The following is a 19,794-nucleotide window of genomic DNA, read 5'->3' as shown; positions in this document are numbered from 1 at the left end:
AAAGTCCGACTGAAAACGCTAATAATCGACGAACAATACAGGCCGCTCGCACAGCACTCTCTGACACGCGCACACTTATTTTACCCGAAAGATACATACGGACTCAACAGAGAACACGCGATCGAAAATACGCGAACGTTAGACAAAGACAATACGAGACGTGACTAAAAGTAACGCACAAGAATAAGAATTATAACGCGAGACTTAACTGTGGTGTCGACAGGCTCTTTAATAAACGACAAGAAATTATACGCGACGTGATCGGATGGGGCGGCGTTGGCGGAACAAGGCACACGGCACTCCAACACGTGCTCTAATATCGGTGGAAAATCCGCTCGCACAGAACGCGAACTCTACTAACTCTCACCGCGCGCGCGACCCATCCGATCGGTGAAATCGGTAGCTTTACAAGAATACTTTGTCTCACCATGGCACACTGTCTTACCTCAAAAATCCTCGAGGCGTCAATCTTCTTCTCGACTCGGCACGGCTTGTTTCCCTCAGCGAAGTAAGTCGTAACCATGAAGTAAGATTAAGGAGACAAAACTGCAGAGATTGAAAGTGGTCACAAAAAATGTTCCGTGGGCCATAGCGTCGGCATCTTTGACCAAATGTTAGACAAAGATAAAATGCCAACGTGCATCATTTTATTTTTGTTTAACATTTGGTAAACAACAAGAATAAAATCAGTATCCAAGATGGCGACGCTATGGTCTACAGAATATTTTTGGTGACCAACTTTTTTCTTCCCAGCCTATGCAGTTTCGTCTCTTTAATCTTACTTCATGGTCGTAGCGCAAGGATCTTCCGCAGGCGGCACGCAGGATTACTCCACCCTACTCTTATCCCACGCATGGAAATTTATTGTGCCTCGCGATGGGTCCGCTTAATCACTTGACCCTCGCGGTCCTCGCTAATCAGACTATCGCGCTTTAGCGCATAATTTTGAGTCAGGTCGGTGTTTTCGGGCAATCCGCGAATTCGCCCATGGTTTTTCCGATGCCGGACGGCTATCCTTACGGACTTTTCTTTGCGTCCGCAGTCTGCGTGCTCAGGACCAAGTCAGAAATATCTTCTCGCGTCTACATTACTGGGGTTTTCCACGCGATGTTTCGGAGTGTCGACATCTCTTTGTCCGACTTTCCCTCCTGTGATATTCTGCAATATGCAGCGGCCTTAAGGTTGTATATGTGCGCGATGATATAAAATTATTAAATGTGAAAGGAGATTACTTGCAGTGCGCGTTCCTGCAATCCCACGCAATATCTACGCAATTCAATAATTTCCTAATGGTGGCACGTCCTCTTTCTCGTAGTCTTCTCGCCGGGTGAGACATCCGCGATACAGAATTAGCAATAGATAGTCGCCGATCTTAAAATCCGCGCAAAACGTCACTAAAAATTAACGGATAAACACACACACACACACGCACGCACGCACGCACGCACGCACGCACACACACACAAACAAAACGCGAGACTCTATAATTGCACGCGCCAACACGTCTCTGTCTCCGAGCCGAGAGGATGTAAAACCGCAGCGTGCATTTCCGGTCGGGTCTTATGACCCCTGTGACAAACGACCGGTCAAGACGTCACGTCACAAAACATAAAAATTAGCTCAATATTAATTCCGGCGCTTATACGAGTTCTATTTTAATGTCTTATTATATTGTAAAATTAGTAGCATGTCATTTACATAGCAAAAATAGCAATTTTTCAGAAAAAAATGTTTCTGGTTTTCTTTTAGCGATTTGAACAAAGCGGTTCTTTTAAAACTATAGTATTTATTATATAAATGGTATCACTTCTTTTGTTTAAAAAAAATTAAAGTTTGGAATAGAAAAGAAAGACCCTTGAATAGAAATACACATACATATATGGTAGATACTACACTTGGACTTTATTTATTAAAAGTAGCGTATTATTTATTCCAAAAAGCAATACATTATTCTTTTTATAAATTGGTACGACATAAAGATTTCATACATTTTTCTTAAATACATATCATTTAGATTGAATATTAAATCACGCAATTTTAAGACATTATTATATTGTTTTAAGTACGTACCACTTGGGTTAAGATTGTATCGTCAATTTTTATATTTTTGTCTGCTAAACTAAAACATAGTAATACGAATCAACGTTAGACATAATTTCAATTTTCAAAGCGTGAAAAAATGTAATTTAAATTTTATAATCTTATACAATTCATACTTATTGTTCTTGAAAGATTTCTTGGCTAACAAAAATAAAGCTTCTTTTAGATGGTCCGGAATCTTCTGAGGCTTCCAAGGATAAATCCTATGTTGTATATGTTTGTTATTATAAAGCAGCGTAATTTTTGTATCTATTATGCCTTTCGAGCTCAGTAGTTTTCTTAAACGATGATGTAGCCACTTGCTGCGAAAAATTCGATATATCATCACTCTTTCTAGATGTGCAACAAATTCCACTTGTTGCAATAATCGACGCATGTGGCCCTAATGTTACAATATTAATTACGATGTTGATTAATTTGCATATTAATTTATTTTTACATAGTTTTATGTAGCTTTTGGCAATTGAGGTGGCATTGAATAGTAAAATTTTGCGGGTCTGTTTCTAAATATTCGTATATCGTACCTTTTTCTCAAGACCTTGAACGTCGTTGACCACTAGACCGTTGATGAGATTAATCAGAACGATACTGGCGAACATGACGGAGACCATGAACACGATTCCATTTATGACTAATAGCGAAGTACTACCACCGTTTTCAATTTTAAACAACTTCTCGCCCATCATAATTACTACAGGTTTTATGATAGATCTGCAGAAATTGTGAAATTGATCGTTTTCGTGATACAAAACGGCAATACTTAATACAAATCCAATAATCCAGCAGCGAAATGTTGAGAGAACCTAAAAAATAATTAAAAATCTTTTCATGTATAAAATTAATTATAATAACAAAAGTAGTTTTGATATAAATTCTCATTTTATTTCATTGATGTGACTTTTTAAGTCCAGATTTAATTCTTTAATAATTATTTTTAATTTTTCATAATTATTTATAATCTTAGTTATTAAAGAATTTGTCATATGAAAATAAGAAATAAACAAAGGCCAAAAAAACTAAATTGTTTTTTAAATTACAATGATTTATTCTAGTATTCGTCATCTGAAGCATGAAAATCATTAGTCTAAACGGTAAACCCTGTAACCAATATAAATTACGCACAAAGATAACCATTATGTTCGACATACAATTACTCTCGTCTGTCAAGAATTTTCTTTAATGTATTATATAAATAGCGTAACAACCAGAAAAATAAACCTAGTTATGACGGAAAGTTGAGAATAATTTTTCTATTTTGTAAATAGATTTTTGTTAGATGTATAAATCATAATATAATGTGCTCTAAGAAAAAATAACATGTTGATTAACCTTTAGAATGTTCATCAACACCGTGTAAAACATGAGCGGATAATTGTCCCACATTAGAACTTGGGTAACTAACAACATCTTTTGCATCCAACTCAGCAAGATTGCGATGCTGATGAGATGTAGCACGCCGTCTATCCAATGCCCAGACTCGATTTCTTCCTTTGAACACTTTATGAACCTTTCCGGTATTAATATTATCAAGGATAGTATGACGGATTTGAATGACAACCACGTTTCTAGTTGTCTCAAATAATACCTGAAATGTTTAGGCATATAAGTCCAACATTAATTAATCGAAAAATGCAAACTTTTATTATTTGGATGCATATTTACTTTGATTCTGGTATAACTTGAAATATATTTTGAAGCAAAAGAATGCAAAAAAAAATTGCTACGATTCTTCGAGTCATTACGTAATCAGCATCATTATGTGCAAATATTAAGACGTTGTTTGAGAGAAAAATAACAAAGGACAAGAATATGAGTATAAAAAGAAAGAAAAATATTCTTATTTTCTCCCACTTTAATCTGACAAAGGTCTCCACAACAGGATGCTGTAATAATATTGCCGGTTTTTTTCTAACCGGAACTGCGGCAATAATGGCTGTGACTACTGCCATTTGTGTCTCATCTCTTGGAGCCAATATACCGAAGTCGACAATGATCTTTAATAAAGGTTCCATTCATTATAATTCAGTAAAGAGAACATAGTAAAATAAGAAAGTAATATCTATATCAGTACGTCAGAGGGAAAATGTAGAGCAATTCTTACACTCTCGATTTTCTTTGAAGGAGAATTATCGGTTGGAAGACTTTGTACGCAAGAATTCAAGACGTCTGTTAAAAAGTTGAATGGTTGCGCAATATGATGAAATATAGCATCCACGGCGGTAATTCCCGTGTCTATTTCGGCAGCTAAATTAGCTCCGCGTCTGATCAAAGCTTGTATGCACTCGCGATGACACAGATAAATTGCTATATGAAGAGCGGTATGATTGTCCTAAACGGATAAAGATAATATAAAATTTTGATTTATATAATTTTATCTCAAATGAAAAATTATCTGTAATAAACTACAGCATCTAATATGACTAACCTGATTGCGTATATCAATGTACTCTTGTGACATTTCTTCAAGTAGAATCTTATGTATTTCAATATTCTTTGTATTCACGGCGATATGAAGAGGCGTATTCCCGCAATTGTCGTAGTTATCCAATCGTGCATCTTTTAACAATATCTTAGTTGCTTCTGCACTGCCTAGCATTACCGCATGGTGCAGAGCAGTGTTACCTAGCAAAGTTGAGCATGATTATATTTGTTTTATTTTACAAATGACACACACACACACACACGCGCGCGCGCAAATGATATGTATAATAATAAGTGTTTTCTTTGGCAGTGTTGGATTTTAGATCAGACATGAATCTCAATGATGACATAGCGTGATTCTATATTTATTGCGTAACGTTCAATTAATTGATTAATACCTGTAATCGGATCAGAATCGTTAACGGACGCCTTTGCGTCGACTAGAATTTTAACGATCTTGACGAACTTGTTAATCGTCTCAGTGCGACTGGTGCGATACACCGCGCTTCCTGCTAAGAGCAACGGGGTGATCTGATGATTGTCTTTAAAATTCACATCCGCTCTGCTTTCCACTAAAACGCGCACAACGTCTGCGTGATTATTTTCCACTGCATAATGCAAGGGTGTTCTTCCCCTGCAGTCGGGTATTGTTAACTGTAACAAAGCATTTACAAAAGGAGCGTAATTTCTATTTTTTTTTTTTTGACTTACAGTCTGCGACAAAAAAATAGCACACCTAGTTTTTGTTAATTGTTATTTTATAAATTACAAAAATCTAATTTTACGTATACATAGATAAATCTTTATTTTCTTTTATAAAACTCAAATAATATTATCTTTGTATCTTCATTGTTTGAAACTGTAATACTTATAAGAGATTATTAAGAAAGTTGTTATTCATTCAATTTTAGTTATCGTAAGATACATTAAGGTAATCTGCTAGAATAAATAAGAATTAGATTTTGCGAGCTCAGCACGATCTTCAACACGCGGATCCATTCCGTGTTTCTATCATTTTTATATTCGTTTGCCAACGAGAAACAGGATTTAATATAGCTAACCTTATCAGGTTTATCAACATCGGATGATATTGCTTCAAGTAGAATCCTTAGTGTTTCAATATTTCCTCTATTCGCGGCAATATGAACAGGCGTAGCTCCGGAGTTGTTGCATTTATCTGGCCGTGCATCTTTTAACAATATCTTCGTTGCTTCTGCACTGTCTAACTTTACCGCACGGTGCAGAGCAGTGTTACCTAGCAAAGTTGAACGCGTGATAACATTTATATAATTTTGCAAATAATTCGTACACACATATTCGTAAATGATATGTCTAATAATTTCCTTTTACAATGATGGCTATATGATCAGGTATGGACTCGATGATGGCATAGGGTGATTCTATCTATTGCGTAACATTCAATTGATTGACTAATACCCGTTTCCGGATGAATAGCGTTAACAGACGCCTCCGCGTCGACTAAAATTTTAACGATCTTGACGAACTTGTTAATCATCTCAGTGCGATTGGTGCGATTCATCGCGCTTCCTGCTAAGAGCAACGGGGTAATCCGGTCCTCGTCTTCAACATTCACATCTGCTCCTCTTTCTACTAAAATGCGCACAACGTCTGCGTGATTATTTTCCACTGCATAATGCAAGGGTGTTCTTCCCTTGCAGTCGGGTATTGGCAACTGTAACAAAGCATTTAAAAAAGGAGCGTGATTTCTATTTTTTTTACTTCGATTTAGTAGAAATTTACGATCGAAATACGAACCGGTCTTTTTAACGGGCTATATTGTATGTTCGCGGTGTCTACATCATTAGGGATGTTGGTCTCAGACGAGTAGATACCGATTTTGATGTCGACATCTCCTCCATGTTCAAGAAGCCATTTTATCACCTCAGTATTACCGCTGTACGCCGCGTAATAAAGTGCGCACCTACCAATTTTATCTATGCTGTTTATATCGGCGCCTCTTCCGTGAAGGTGGTTCAACAGACCTACGTTTCCTTGCCACGCAGCCATCTGCAGGGCTGTGATTTGAAGAACACCTAATGGACCTACGTATTTATTTTCGTGATCGCGCGCCAAAATTTCACTTGCGTTGTCGAACTTTCCATTTTTTATCACTGATATTAGTGCAATATGATCCGGATCGCCGTCTTGCATTGTAATTTTTCCGTTTTTATACGTCAACGACAAAAGTTTTTTCGTCCACGATGCTAGTGAGAAACTGATACACAATACGCATGGTTAATAAGAACACGTAACATTATCAGCTGGATGTGTGATAAAGTGTATGATATCTTTGTTTTGATACGATTTTTATTTTAAGACCAGGTTAACTTAGGTCACATTAGTTTTGTGTGAATGAACAAAGTTATCGATATAAATTAACATGATAATAAAATAAAATTTTCTAGCTTGTAAATAATTAATGAACGTATATTTATATAAATTTTTGTATTTGCAATGTTTTCTACTCACTTAGCCGTTATTACCGGGTAAAAATCTCTTATATTGTATTACAAAATTGTAGCAAAACTGCCGCTCAGATAGTATTACGGACGATTTCGCTGATGTAGAATAATTTTCGATAGTATCGAGGGCTAATAATCGAACACTCACGCTATTTAACTGGCCGAGAATATAAGAGTTATTTATTAAGAATTAGTTTGACGGCTAATGACTCGCCAGGACGAGACTCTGACCGCACGTACATATGGCGAAAAGAACACTTGCACGGATCACTATTGATCTTGATCTTTTGAGCGCTCGCACGCTTGCCGGTGTCGCCACGCGGGCCCATAGCTATCAGCGCCGCGGTGGTTAAAAATTACAGTCTTTACAGAACGCGCCAGGGCCGTGTTAATTACGGGCCCTACAAAATTACCTTTTCAAGAAAAAGGCGGCAAGTGCGCGTCGCGAGTGTGTGTGTGTGTGTGTGCGTGCGCGCGCTGGCTTTAAATCTATTTTTTCTACAAAATACCCAAGTGAGATTATCTTAGTATTTTCATTAAAAATTTTTTTCTGATTTAACCTAAATGAACGTATTTAATTTAAAAAAGTAATTGGTTTAACAGTTCTACTATATGTTTCCTTGCCTCGCAGCCACCTGTAGGATTAGGACACCTAATGGACCTACGTATTTATATTCGTGATCGCGCGCCAAAATTTCACTTGCATTGTCAAACTCTCCGTTTTTGAATGCTGATATGAGTACAATATGTTCAGGATTACATTTTTGCATTGCAATTTTTTCCTTTTTTTTAACGTCAACGATAAAAAACCACTAGATTCTCTAGCTTCGTGAGAAACTGATGCATAATGTGCGTGATTAACCAGAACATCTAAATATTTATCAGCCGGATAAGAAAAAAAACTGTTTCTTATTTAATTTCAAAGAATTAAATAGGAAACAGTACAAAATGAGAAAATTTTATTGAAAATAAAGCATTTTTATTACCCTAACTCAGGTAAGATTTTTCGCAATAATTTACAGTTTTTTGGGATTACGGAAAATAATAGAGATGTGTACAAGTATCAAATAAATGATAAAATTTATTAGAAATTTAATTTTGCGATATTACATTTGGACTCTTTTTTTAGGGCTGTGTCTTAAATCCGGCAATCATGCGGCGCGCATGACTTCGGAGGAATTTTGGAAATGTTTATAAAATTTACTTAATAAATTATTGGGCATTAATAACTACTTTCGACTGGTAATGCCGTGTTCATTATTTTAATAATACCACTTGTTTTGTTTAAAAAAATTAAAGATTGGAATAAGAAAAGAAAGACCTTCGAATAGTAATACATTTGTAGATACTACACTTAGATTTTATTTATTTTAAGTTTTGACATTTATTCTAAAGAGCAATATATTCTCTTTGCAATTGGTACGACGTAAAGATTTCATACATTTTTTACTATACACTAGAACAAAACAAGCGCCCGCTACGCGAGCGCTATAAAGCTTTTAATAGTGAATGTATATTATATTTAAATAAATATAAAAAAAAATTAAAAAATTAATCAAGTTCAAAAAAATTTTACATAAATTAATAAAAACAATTTTTTTTATTTTTTTATTATTATTGATTTATGTAATATAGTTATAATTAAGTATAACTAAAGGTGTGTGTGTGTATGTGTGTGTGTGTGTGTGTGTGTGTGTGTGTGTGCGTGTGCGTGTGCGTGTGCGTATGCGTGTGCGTGTGCGTGTGCGTGTGCGTGTGCGTGTGCGTGTGCGTGTGCGTGTGTGTGTGTGTGTGTGTGTGTGTGTGTGTGTGTGTGTGTGTGTGTGTCTGTCTGTATGTGCTTCTGCTTCTGAATAATTAAAGGGCATAGTAGTGGAAAGAATGTTCTTAATCCATTACCATAAAAAAAATTCGGCGGTAAACACCGGGAAATTTTTTTGTTTTCTTAAAAAACTGCAGTTTGTCTCAAGGATACTGTCTTGATATATTTGTTATTGCCGCATAGCTGCCGCTCTCATGTTTAGATTGTGTCAGTTTTCTTAAATTTTTTTGTTTTCTTAAAAAATTTGTCTCAAAGATACTGTCTCAAGGATACAATCAATTCAATGTCGCCCACTCAAAGAATGCGGAAAAATTTAAATATATGTATGCTGTGCATCCAGTTCCTCTCTCTCTCTCTCTCTCTCTCTCTCTTTCTTTCTCTCTCTCTCTCTCTCTCTCTCGAAAAAAAAGAGAAAGTAATAAAAGAGAAGGTAGATATAAAAAATATGGCAATGGGAGTAACGAAATTAAAGAAAGGTAGCAAAGGAGTAGTAATTATGGGTTGTGAAACTGGAGAAAAGGTGAAAAAATTGAAAGAGACAGTACAAGCTAAGCTGGGAGAGCATTATAAAGTGCTCGAGTCGACTCAATCGAAACCAAAAGTAAAAATTTTTAACATAAATTTAGAAGAGATAAGCTTTGATGATAATGAACTTATAAATACAATTAAGAAGCAGAATAAAATAGATACAGTAAATATGTGAATTGTGAATGGTTAAAGAAAAGAAGAGAATGATTAAAGAAAAGAGTAACAATCAAAGAAGAGGAAATGACGAAGGATCAATAATAATGGAAGTGATGCGAATGTGATGGAAATGAAGAGACTCACGAGCTGATATTGAAGAAATCAAAACTAAATATAGAATGGAAGAAATGTCCTGTATTTAATCACATCAGTGTCTAAAGATGTTTTAAATGCTGGGGGTACTTCCACATTGCTAAAAATTGTACGAGAGAAGAAACATGCTGCAAATGCGCAGGGAATCATAGTTCGCGTGTTTGCACAGCGACGGAGAGCAAATGTGTGAATTGTATGTTCAAAAATAGAACATACAATCTAAATGACGACCATAAAGCCATCAGTCAAGAATGTCCTACTTTTAAAAGGGCGTTACAAAAAGAGAAAAGGAAAGCAGGTTGGGAGGATACAAAATAGCAACTACAGAAGAAAGAAGAAATAATTATGTATACAATGCGCAGAGCTTACCAGCGTATATAGATGAACTTCAGCATCAGGTTATTAGCCCAGGAATTTTAGGATTTTACTTCGGAAAAAATGCCACCTAGCTAAATTTTTGCACACACCTTTATTTAGACATTATAAACAAGGTGCAAAAAGTCCCCATCGATATCGTGTTAGCTTCAAAAGTTATTCGAGGTCAAAGGTCACAAAAATTGATTTTTTGTGAATATATCGCTTTCTATTAGTCGTACGTCAATTATGGTTATTATAAAAATTGTAGATTGAACTGTTCTCTACAACAAATGTTCTATACATTTTTCATGTACAAACAACCATTTTCACGTTATACGGCCAACAAAGTGTCCGCAGAACACTAATAGCAATACATTTGTTTCCACACCACCTTCGAGGTAGAATATAAAGCGCGTTTTTTTTACATGGTTTTCCCTGTAGGGAAGGGAATTTCTGAGCAAAGAACCTGCATCAAGTTTTGTTTCAAGCTTAAAAAAACTGCTGCAGAAACCCATCGCATACTTATGGAAGTATTAGATAAAATTTTAATTTTAATTGGTTATATGATAAGACTTTTTACTTAATAAAAATTTTACTTTAAATCCAAATGTACTTTTTTACATATATACTTGTAAATTAATTGAAAATATTTTCTACATATTTCTTATTATTTAAAATCAGAGCGTATTTGAAACATATTAATTTAGCACATTTAAATATATTAAAATATATTTAAAATATATTTTAATATATTAAAATAATATATTTAAAATATATTTGTAAATTTGAAAAAATGTTTGATTAAATTAATGAAAATAATACGAACATTTTAAATTTTTAATTAAAATATCTGTATTGAAATAAAGTGGTTCTTATTCTTTCAATTCAAAAGAAGTTTTTATAGGTTACATAATCCATTTTAACTCACAGGATTAAAATAACAATTGTTATCCTTTCTTTTTTCAGAATCAATCATATGTTTAAAATATTAACAATTATAATAAAATACATTTGAAATTAAATATGTTTTATTTATCCTTTATAGTTTTGTTACATTTATATAGAACAGATTTTCTAAGTTGTTGCTTGATTGCAGAATAATAGATTTTTATAAATTTGAGACTTTCCTCTTTTTGTAACCATTCAATACATTAGAAAGATTTGTAAGATAAATGTAATACTGGCCTAATAAAACTACATACAAGTATGTACAGTTAGGAGCTAAAAGATTGCAACACTTCCGTGTCTAAGTTATATCTTGGAATGACGAAATTGACCGGATGGAATCTCACATAAAATCAAATTATGTAGGTGTTTTCATCATGCACTTTATTCTCTTTATATATACATGTATGTATACATACATGTACGACATACGTATATTATAAATGTCGCATAATTAATAAATTATTTTGATCATTTTTTAACAGATTATTTATTTAGACGGTGCACATTCTCGTCCACCAAAAGCAACTCAATTTAATAATGGAAATGTTAATTATGAATTACAAATCTCATTAAGTACCCGAATTTCATGTTTAGGAAAATATAAATTTGAAAACACATTAAATCTGCCAGAACCGGAAGACGTTAATTTTTCGGAAATTTTGAATACAACAACAAGAGTCAGTAAGTTTCTCGGGTTTATCAATTTATTATATAAATAAAGAAAGTCGACAATACTAACAAAAATTAATTATACAATACATCACATTTTTTAATGCATCACATTAACATTTTAATATAAAATAAAATTCTTCTTTAACAATATATAATTATTATAGTGATAGAAGGTTATATCAAAACAAATTTTGTAACATTATATAATAATAAATTAAATAAAAAGATAGGTTGCGGTTCAATAACTGACGGAAGATACAAATTGGAAGTTAACGTATCAAACTTCGATACAGAAGATTATGATGACTAAAATTTAAAAAAGGGAGATAAAATAAAAATAATAGTAATGATATAAACAGGTAAAGTATAAAAGAAATGAGTACAAATTTATATAATATAAAAAATGTGAAAAAATTTATACACTTTTTATAATATTAAAAAATTTTTTTTTATTTGTGTGCACCAATTACCATATCTATTTACCAATTTATTAAAATATTTATACTTTTAACTAAATATATATTTTTTATAATAAATCTACATGATTACATGGACATTTTTTCCCATTTTTAATTTAGTATACTTAGTATTACACACGCACACACGCACGCGCGCACACACACGCACACACACACACACACACACGCGTGCGCGCGCAGCTATAACGTAGTTAAAACTACAACTGTCAAAACGCAATCTCCACGATGACAGCAGCTCACGAAGTAAGCACAACGCGAGAACCAATGAGCATTTTGGAAAAGCGGCAACAATAAACTTCGAGAGACTGCGACTATCGATTTAACACGGATTTTTTCAGAAAGGATAATCACTTAGATTGAATATTAGATCACGCAATTTTAAGACATTCTTAATTTTTTTAAGTTTGTATTACTTGGGTTAAGGCTCGCCAATTCTGTTTCTGTCTGCTAAACTAAAACATAATTATACGAATTTACGTTAGACATAATTTCAATTTTCGAAGCATGGAAAAATATACTTGAAATTTTATGATCTTATACAATTCATACTTATCGTCCTTGAAAGATTTCTTGGCTAACCGAAATAAAGCATCTTTTAGATGAACTGGAATGTTGGAGTTCAAAATATCAAAAAAGTTATCATATTCGTTACGAGACACTGTAATATTTGGAGTAACATCGCAACTCCAGAGCAGTTGTTCTTCTAAGCGAGAAGGTAGCCATTTTTCGGGAAAGATTTTGTGTGACATCAATATTTCTTGTTGTGCAAAAAATTTCACATGATTCAATAATCGATTTTTGTAGCCCTAATATGATAATATTGAGATAATGAGACGGTATTGAATAGTAAAATTTGGGGGGGGGTGGTCTATTTTTAAATATTCGTGCAGCATACCTTTTTTTCAAATCGTTGAATTTTGCTGGTCACCAGACCGATTACGAGATTAATCAGAACAGTACTGGCGATCATGATGAAAATGATAAACAGAAATCTGCTTGGGGCCATTAGAAAAGTACTCTCACCGTTCTGACTGGTGGTAGTGTTAAGCAGCTTGCCGAATTCATACTTGCCCATCATCATTACCACAGTTGTTTTTAAAGGACTCCAGAAATTCTTAAAATCATCGTTTCCGGGAAATAAAACGGCAAAACTTACTTCGAATCCAATAATTAAGGTACCAAATGCTAAGAGAACCTAAAAAAAATATTAAAAAGCTCTAAATGTACAACATGATAATTACTTATAATAACAAAAGTGATATATGATGTAATTTCTGATGTGATATCATTGACACGATTTTTTAAGACCGGATTTATTTTGTTAATAATTATTTATAATTATATATAATTATTTATATTTATTTATAATTTTATTTATGGTTTAAGAATTCGTCATTTGAAGCATGAAAATGATAAGTCTAGACGATAAATCTTGAAATCAATAATTACGTACAAAGATAATCATTATGTTTGAGTTACAATTACTGTCGTGCATTGTCTTTTACGTATTTATATACATAAACACGCACACGCGCGCGCGCACACACACACACACACACACACATCTTTTTTTTTTTAAATATACAGTTCCGATAACGAAATTTTCTATAGTACTTTATGAGTATAAATGTTGCTAAAAGATTAATAGTTCAGTACACCGAAAAATGATTGCAATATACTAAATATTTTTAAGACTTTTTTTAAACAGGTTTTTTTTTTAAAGAATCCGCGTCGTTTCTACGATCTTCCAATCTTAAATTATGATGACAATGTATTTTTAATTCTTGAATTTGTTCCTCTAATTTGGATAGTATCAAAGTCAGTTTTGTATGTCAATTTCTTTGATTTTGTCTGCTAAGCTAATTGTAAAACATAACAATACAAATTTACGTTAGACGTGATTTCAATTATCGACGAATAGAAAAATGTACTTCAAATTGTAAAATTGTATATAATTCATACTTATCGTTCTTGAAAAATTTCCTGGAAATAAAGCTTTTAGATGCGTTGGAATCTTTGGAGGGTTCATAAAAGGATTCATATAACGAAAATATTTTTCATGAGAGGACAACATAATTGTTGTAGTAATTTTGCGTCTCGAGCGAAATAGCTTTCTTAAGAGATGATGTAGCCGAGGCCTGTGAAAGATTCGGTGTGACATCACTTTTTCTAGATGTGCGACAAATTTCGCTTGTTTTATTAATCGACGTATGTGACCCTAATAGAACAATATTGAAACATAATGAATAGTGAGATTTTGCGGGACTATTTCTAAGTATTTGTATATAGTATCTTTTTTTCAAGATCTTGAATGTCGTTGACCACCAGACCGATCATAAGATTAATCAGAACGATACTGACCAGCATGACGAAGACCATGAACACGATTCCACTTGTGACTGGTAGAAAATTTCTCTTATCGTCTTCAATTTCAAACAGCTTGTCGTAGTCATACTCGCCCATCATTACCACAGTTATCTTTATAAAACTCCAGAAATTGACAAATTGATTGTTTCCGCGAAACAGAACGGCTAAACTTAATGCGAATCTAAAAATCAAGAAGCCAAATGCTAAGAGAACCTAAAAAATAATAAAAATGTCCTAATATATAAAAGTTAATTATAATAACAAGAGTAGTGTCTAAGATAAATTTTTATGTAATATTATTGACGTGATTTTTTAGATCCGAATTTATTTCTCTACTAATTACTTATAATTATTTATAATCTTATTTATGGTTAAAGAATTCCTCATATGAAGCATGAAAAGCATCAGTCTAAACGATAAATCATGAAATTAATGATTGCTCACAAAGACAAGCATTATGTTCGAGTTACAACTACTCTTATAGGTCAAGAATTTTCTTTTATGTATATATAAATAGCGCAACGACTTTAAGAAGAAAAAAAAAACGTTTTTGTGCTAGAAAGTTGAAAAATTTTAATTTTTAGAATCACGCAATTAGAATGCGTTGTCACTCATATACCAAATATTGCGAGAAATATCACTGTGTCCCAGTGGTCGAGGTGGTAAGACACCGGGACCGGAGATTCCGGAGGTGCCTTCTGACATTCCAAACTTTCATTAAAAAAATAAATTTTTTAAAATATTGATTGTAATCAAAGTCATAACTTCTCAAAGTTGAAAAAGCCTCCCAGACCCAAAAATGTGTTTTCGTATTTTACAGAATCGGTGTGTTTAAAGATTAAGAAAAAATCGGATTTGTCGTATAAAGTTAAAAAATGCTAATTTTTATATTTTGTAATTAGATTTTTGATAAATGTATGAAACATAGTATAATTTGCTCTAAGAAAAAACAATATGTTAATTATTTTGGCTAACCTTTAGAATATTCCTCAATACCGTGTAAAACATGAGCGCGTAATCTCCCCACATTAGAACTCGGCTAATTAACAACATCATTTGCATCCAACTCAACAAGATTGCGATGCTGATGGAATGTAGCATCCAATCCATGCAATGCCGAGACTCGATTTCTTCCTTTGAACATTTTACGAACTCTTCTGCTATCGACGTTATCAAGGATAGTATGACGCATATCAATGACAACCACATTTCTAGTTGTCTGCGATAATACCTGAAATGTTTAGGAATATATGTCAAGCATCAATTAATCGAAAAATGCAAACTTTTATTATTTGGGTGAGTATTTACTTTGGTTCTAATATAATTTGAATTATATTGTGAAGCAAAAGAATACAAGAACAGGTTGCTACTATTCTTCGAGTCACCACGTGATCAGCATCATTTTGTGCAAACATTAAAGCATAGTTTGAGAGAAAAATAATAAAGGACGTGTGTATGAATATAAGAAGGAAAAAAAATATTCTTATTTTTTTCCACTTCAATCTGAGAAAGATCTCCACAACTGGATGCTGTAATATTGCCAGTTGCTTCATATCCGAAGTTGCTGCAATAATGGCTGTGACTACTGCCATTTGCGTCTCAACTCTTGGAGTCAATATATGGAAGTTGACCACGATCTTTAACAAAGATTCCATTTATTAGAATCCAGCAAAGAAAACATTGAATAATAAGAATGTAGTATCTATATCTGCACATAAGAGGGTCTAACAGAAAATGTGGAGCTATCCTTACGCTTTTGTCACATTCTGGTGTTACGCAAGAATTTAAGACGTCTATTAAAAAGTCTAATGGTTGCGAAATACAACTAAATATAGCATCCACGACGGTAATTCCGGTCTTTGTTTTCGCAACTAAATTAGCTTCATGACGGATCAAAGCTTGTGCACACTTGCGATGATTATTAAAAGCAGCTACATGAAGAGCCGTAATGTCCTAAACGGATAAAAGTACGTAATATACAAGTCTGTCTTATATAATTTTGTATCAAATAAAAAAGCTAACCGTATAAGGTGTATCATTATCAAACTCGGGTGATATTGCTTCAAGTAGAAGTGTTTCAATATTGCCTAATTCCGCGGCATAATGAAGGAGCATACTTTCGTAGTTCTTTAATGGCCATACACCATTTAACAATATCTTCGTTACTGCTACACTGCGTAGCATTGCCGTAACGTGCAGACGAGTGATCTCTACCAAAGTTGAGCGTGATTATATTTATGTTATTTTACAATGATACACAGACATTCGCGCACTTACGTAAATGATGTATTTAATTGTATAAGTTTTCTTTGGCAATGACGGATTTGTGGTTAGGTATGGATCGATGATAACATACTATGATTCTATTTAATTTGTAACGTTCAAATAATTGATTGTAATAATACTTGTATTATCTGGAAAAGCCTTAATGGACGTCTTCGCGGCGACCAGAATCCCAACGATCTCATTGAACTTATTCATTTCATTGGGATCGTTGAGATTTACCAAAATTCTTGCTAAGAACAACGGGATAATCGGGTACTCATCTTCAACATTCACATTTGCTCCGCTTTCCACTAAAACGCGCACAATGTCTGCGTAATTTTTCTCCACCGCGAATTGCAAGGGCGTTCTTTTCCCGCCGTAAAGTATTGGCAACTAAAACAAAATATTTAAGAAAGTAGCGTAATTTCTATTTTTGTTACTTATAGATTTAGTAGGAATTTACGCTTTATGTTTGAGGTACGAACTAGTCCTTTTGACATGCTATAATATTGTCTGTTCGCGATGTATATATAGTCAGGTATGAAGTTCTCTTTTAGGTAGATGCCGATTTTGACGTTGACGTCTCCTCCATGTTCAAGAAGCCACTCTGTCACCTCAGTATTACCGTTGTACACCGCATAATAAAGTGCGCACCTACCAATTTTATCTTTGCTGTTTATATCGGCGCCTCTCTCGTGGAGTTGATTCAACAGATCTATGTTCCCTTGCCACGCAGCCATCTGCAGGGCTGTCACTTGAGGAACACCTAATGGACCTACGTATTTATTTTCGTGATCGTACTCCAAAATTTCACTTGCGTTGTCGAACTTTCCATTTTTTATCGCTGATATTAGTGCAATATGATCCGGATCGCCGTCTTGCATTGCAATTTTTCCGTTTTTATACGTCAACGACAATGATGTGACAACGAATTGATTCGTCCACGATGCTTGTGAGAAACTGACGCACAATACATTTGGTTAAGAACATCTATCCATTATCAGCTGGATGTGTGACGCAAAGTGTATGATATCTTTGTTTTGATACGATTTTTATTCTAAGACCAGGTTAACTCGGGTCACATTAGCTTTGTGTAAATGAACAAAGTTATTGATGTAAGTTAACGTGATTATAAAATAAAATTTTTTAGCTTGTAAATAATTAATTGATGTATAATTATATAAATTTCCGTATTTTTATTATTTTTTTACTTATTTAGCCGTTATTACCGGATAAAAAATCTTATATTGTATTAAAAAATTAACTTTTTAAGAAAAAGGTGCCAAGTGTGCGTGTGCGTGCGTACGTGTCTGTGCGCGCTTGTTTTTAATCTATTTTTTCTACAAAATACCTATATAAGTGGTACTATTTTTGTATTTTTATTTAAAATTTTGTCTGTTCTACTTTAAGTGAATGCATTTAATTTAAAAAAGTTTCAATGGAATATAATGTAATTTTATAGTATTAAGGAGGAAATAATACAAACATTTTATTGAAATAAAAAATTTTATTGCAATAAAAAATTTTTATTTCCCCGTGCGAAGTAAGACTTTTTGTAATAATTTCTTTACAGTTTTCCGTGATTAGGGATAATAGTAGAGATGCGTACAAGCGTCTAATAAATAATTAAATTGATTAGCACTATTAGATTCGGATTCTTTTCTGGAGTTGTGTCTTAAATCCGGCAAGTATGCAGCGCGCAGTTTTGGAGAATCTTGTAAACGTTTTTAAAATTTACTTAAAAAATTATTGAGCACTGTTTTCAACTGAAAATGATGTATTTATTATTAGTTTTAAGAGTTCGCAAAAAAATCCATTTTTTTTCAATTTTTCCGCGAAGTTTTTTGTTTTTTTTTTCTTAAGGGAAAAAAAATTTATTTGAAAAATTTTAAAATTAAGTATTGTATTATGATGGTACCTCATTAATATCAAAATTTTACGATAAAATTTTTTAACTGTAGCTGGTCTCATTTATTCGTATATTAGGGTTCAAAGTTTGCCATATTTCGATCTGTGATCAGTTCAATTTTTCTTGTCACTTTCATTCTAATTAATATTTTAACACTTGTATTGTAAAAATTAAAAAATATATAATCTAAATCTTGTGCTCATGAAATAATAGCAAGTCGAGAGAATAATTTGAAATAATTAAATTTATAATAATATACAGGAAACAGGAAACTATAAAACAAGATTACACTTCAGGAATTAACTAGATCAGGATATGGTGAACTAGAGTTAAAAATCTGTATCATTGAGAAATAACTAGGAAATGGTTCGAATAAAGTTATAGTCTAATGTTAGTTTCTGTCTTCAAGTTTCTGTCCTTAAAGTTTTTTCTTTCTATTTATAATAACACAAGTATGAGGGAAAACAAAAATCAAATAAATAAAAACAGAATTAACGTATTTTTTAAATAGAATAAAATGTATACTTCTTGATAATTGCTAATATTCAAAATTCTTCACGAAATAATTAACATAAATATTAACTTAAATTTGTTTTTAAATTAGTTGTTAGGATTACATTTATACAACAGTTTGTTTAATAATTAATAATTATTAAAGTACAGATGATGTAATATTCCAAATATAAGCTGCGATCGCACTCACGAGCGTGGTGCAACTTTGTTGCGTACCCGTGACGCTAGTTATCATAAAAATCCTTATACGAGATTAATTCTCTTAAACACGTGAAATTAAATATGAAAATTGAGCGCCAAGCACGAATGAGCGTGCCACTCTCATATCAATATTATACTGTCGAAATCTCTAAGTTAATATTCGTAATCGTCTCGAGCAACAATGGGCTTTCTTAACCGTTAGCTCAGCCACGAAATTGGCAGAAGGGGCGGTTTGGTGTGGGCTATCGGATGGAAGAGAGGGAGCTTAGAGAGAACACATCAATGAATCATAAGATTAACAATTATATTTCTGTATTTTCTGACATTGAATAATAATTCGCAACAAGAATGCGTGTTATGTACGCGTACGCGGCTGGAAAACATGCCATCACGCGGTCATTGGCACGAGCTTACTTAAAG

At 33.2% G+C, this 19,794-nt stretch overlaps 3 protein-coding genes across 18 annotated transcripts in view; 1 reads left to right on the top strand and 2 right to left on the bottom strand.

Moving 5' to 3' along the window:
- Nucleotides 1–19,794, top strand: part of LOC120356820 (dipeptidyl aminopeptidase-like protein 6) — a 528,524-nt gene that overhangs the window by 410,647 nt on the left and 98,083 nt on the right. The window lies entirely within an intron of this gene.
- On the bottom strand, nt 1,975–7,917 carry LOC120356795 (transient receptor potential channel pyrexia-like). The gene is made up of 12 exons (XM_039447184.1): nt 7,012–7,917; nt 6,298–6,757; nt 5,959–6,214; nt 5,583–5,776; nt 4,920–5,175; nt 4,526–4,722; nt 4,202–4,429; nt 3,763–4,094; nt 3,430–3,685; nt 2,625–2,903; nt 2,217–2,482; nt 1,975–2,119 (listed from the first exon to the last, which is right to left on the bottom strand). Exons 2-12 carry the CDS (start codon nt 6,691–6,693, stop codon nt 2,059–2,061), a joined length of 2,721 nt encoding a protein of 906 aa, XP_039303118.1. The 5' UTR covers nt 6,694–6,757; nt 7,012–7,917; the 3' UTR covers nt 1,975–2,058.
- On the bottom strand, nt 12,196–17,698 carry LOC120357211 (transient receptor potential channel pyrexia-like). Of its 2 annotated transcripts, XM_039447186.1 has the most exons (10): nt 17,237–17,698; nt 16,892–17,144; nt 16,509–16,696; nt 16,239–16,439; nt 15,795–16,123; nt 15,462–15,717; nt 14,481–14,699; nt 13,015–13,314; nt 12,669–12,925; nt 12,197–12,571 (listed from the first exon to the last, which is right to left on the bottom strand). In XM_039447186.1, the coding sequence occupies exons 1-10, from the start codon at nt 17,633–17,635 to the stop codon at nt 12,538–12,540; spliced, it is 2,436 nt and encodes an 811-aa protein (XP_039303120.1). In that variant the 5' UTR covers nt 17,636–17,698; the 3' UTR covers nt 12,197–12,537. The 2 variants fall into 2 exon arrangements, with proteins under 2 accessions (XP_039303119.1, XP_039303120.1); XM_039447185.1 differs by having other exon boundaries at nt 12,196–12,925.

This window comes from Solenopsis invicta, chromosome 3 (genome assembly GCF_016802725.1).
Source record: "Solenopsis invicta isolate M01_SB chromosome 3, UNIL_Sinv_3.0, whole genome shotgun sequence".
NCBI classification, from domain to species: domain Eukaryota; kingdom Metazoa; phylum Arthropoda; class Insecta; order Hymenoptera; family Formicidae; genus Solenopsis; species Solenopsis invicta.
Note: the sequence above shows the minus strand (reverse complement) of the source record. Positions and strands in the feature narration are given on the sequence as shown.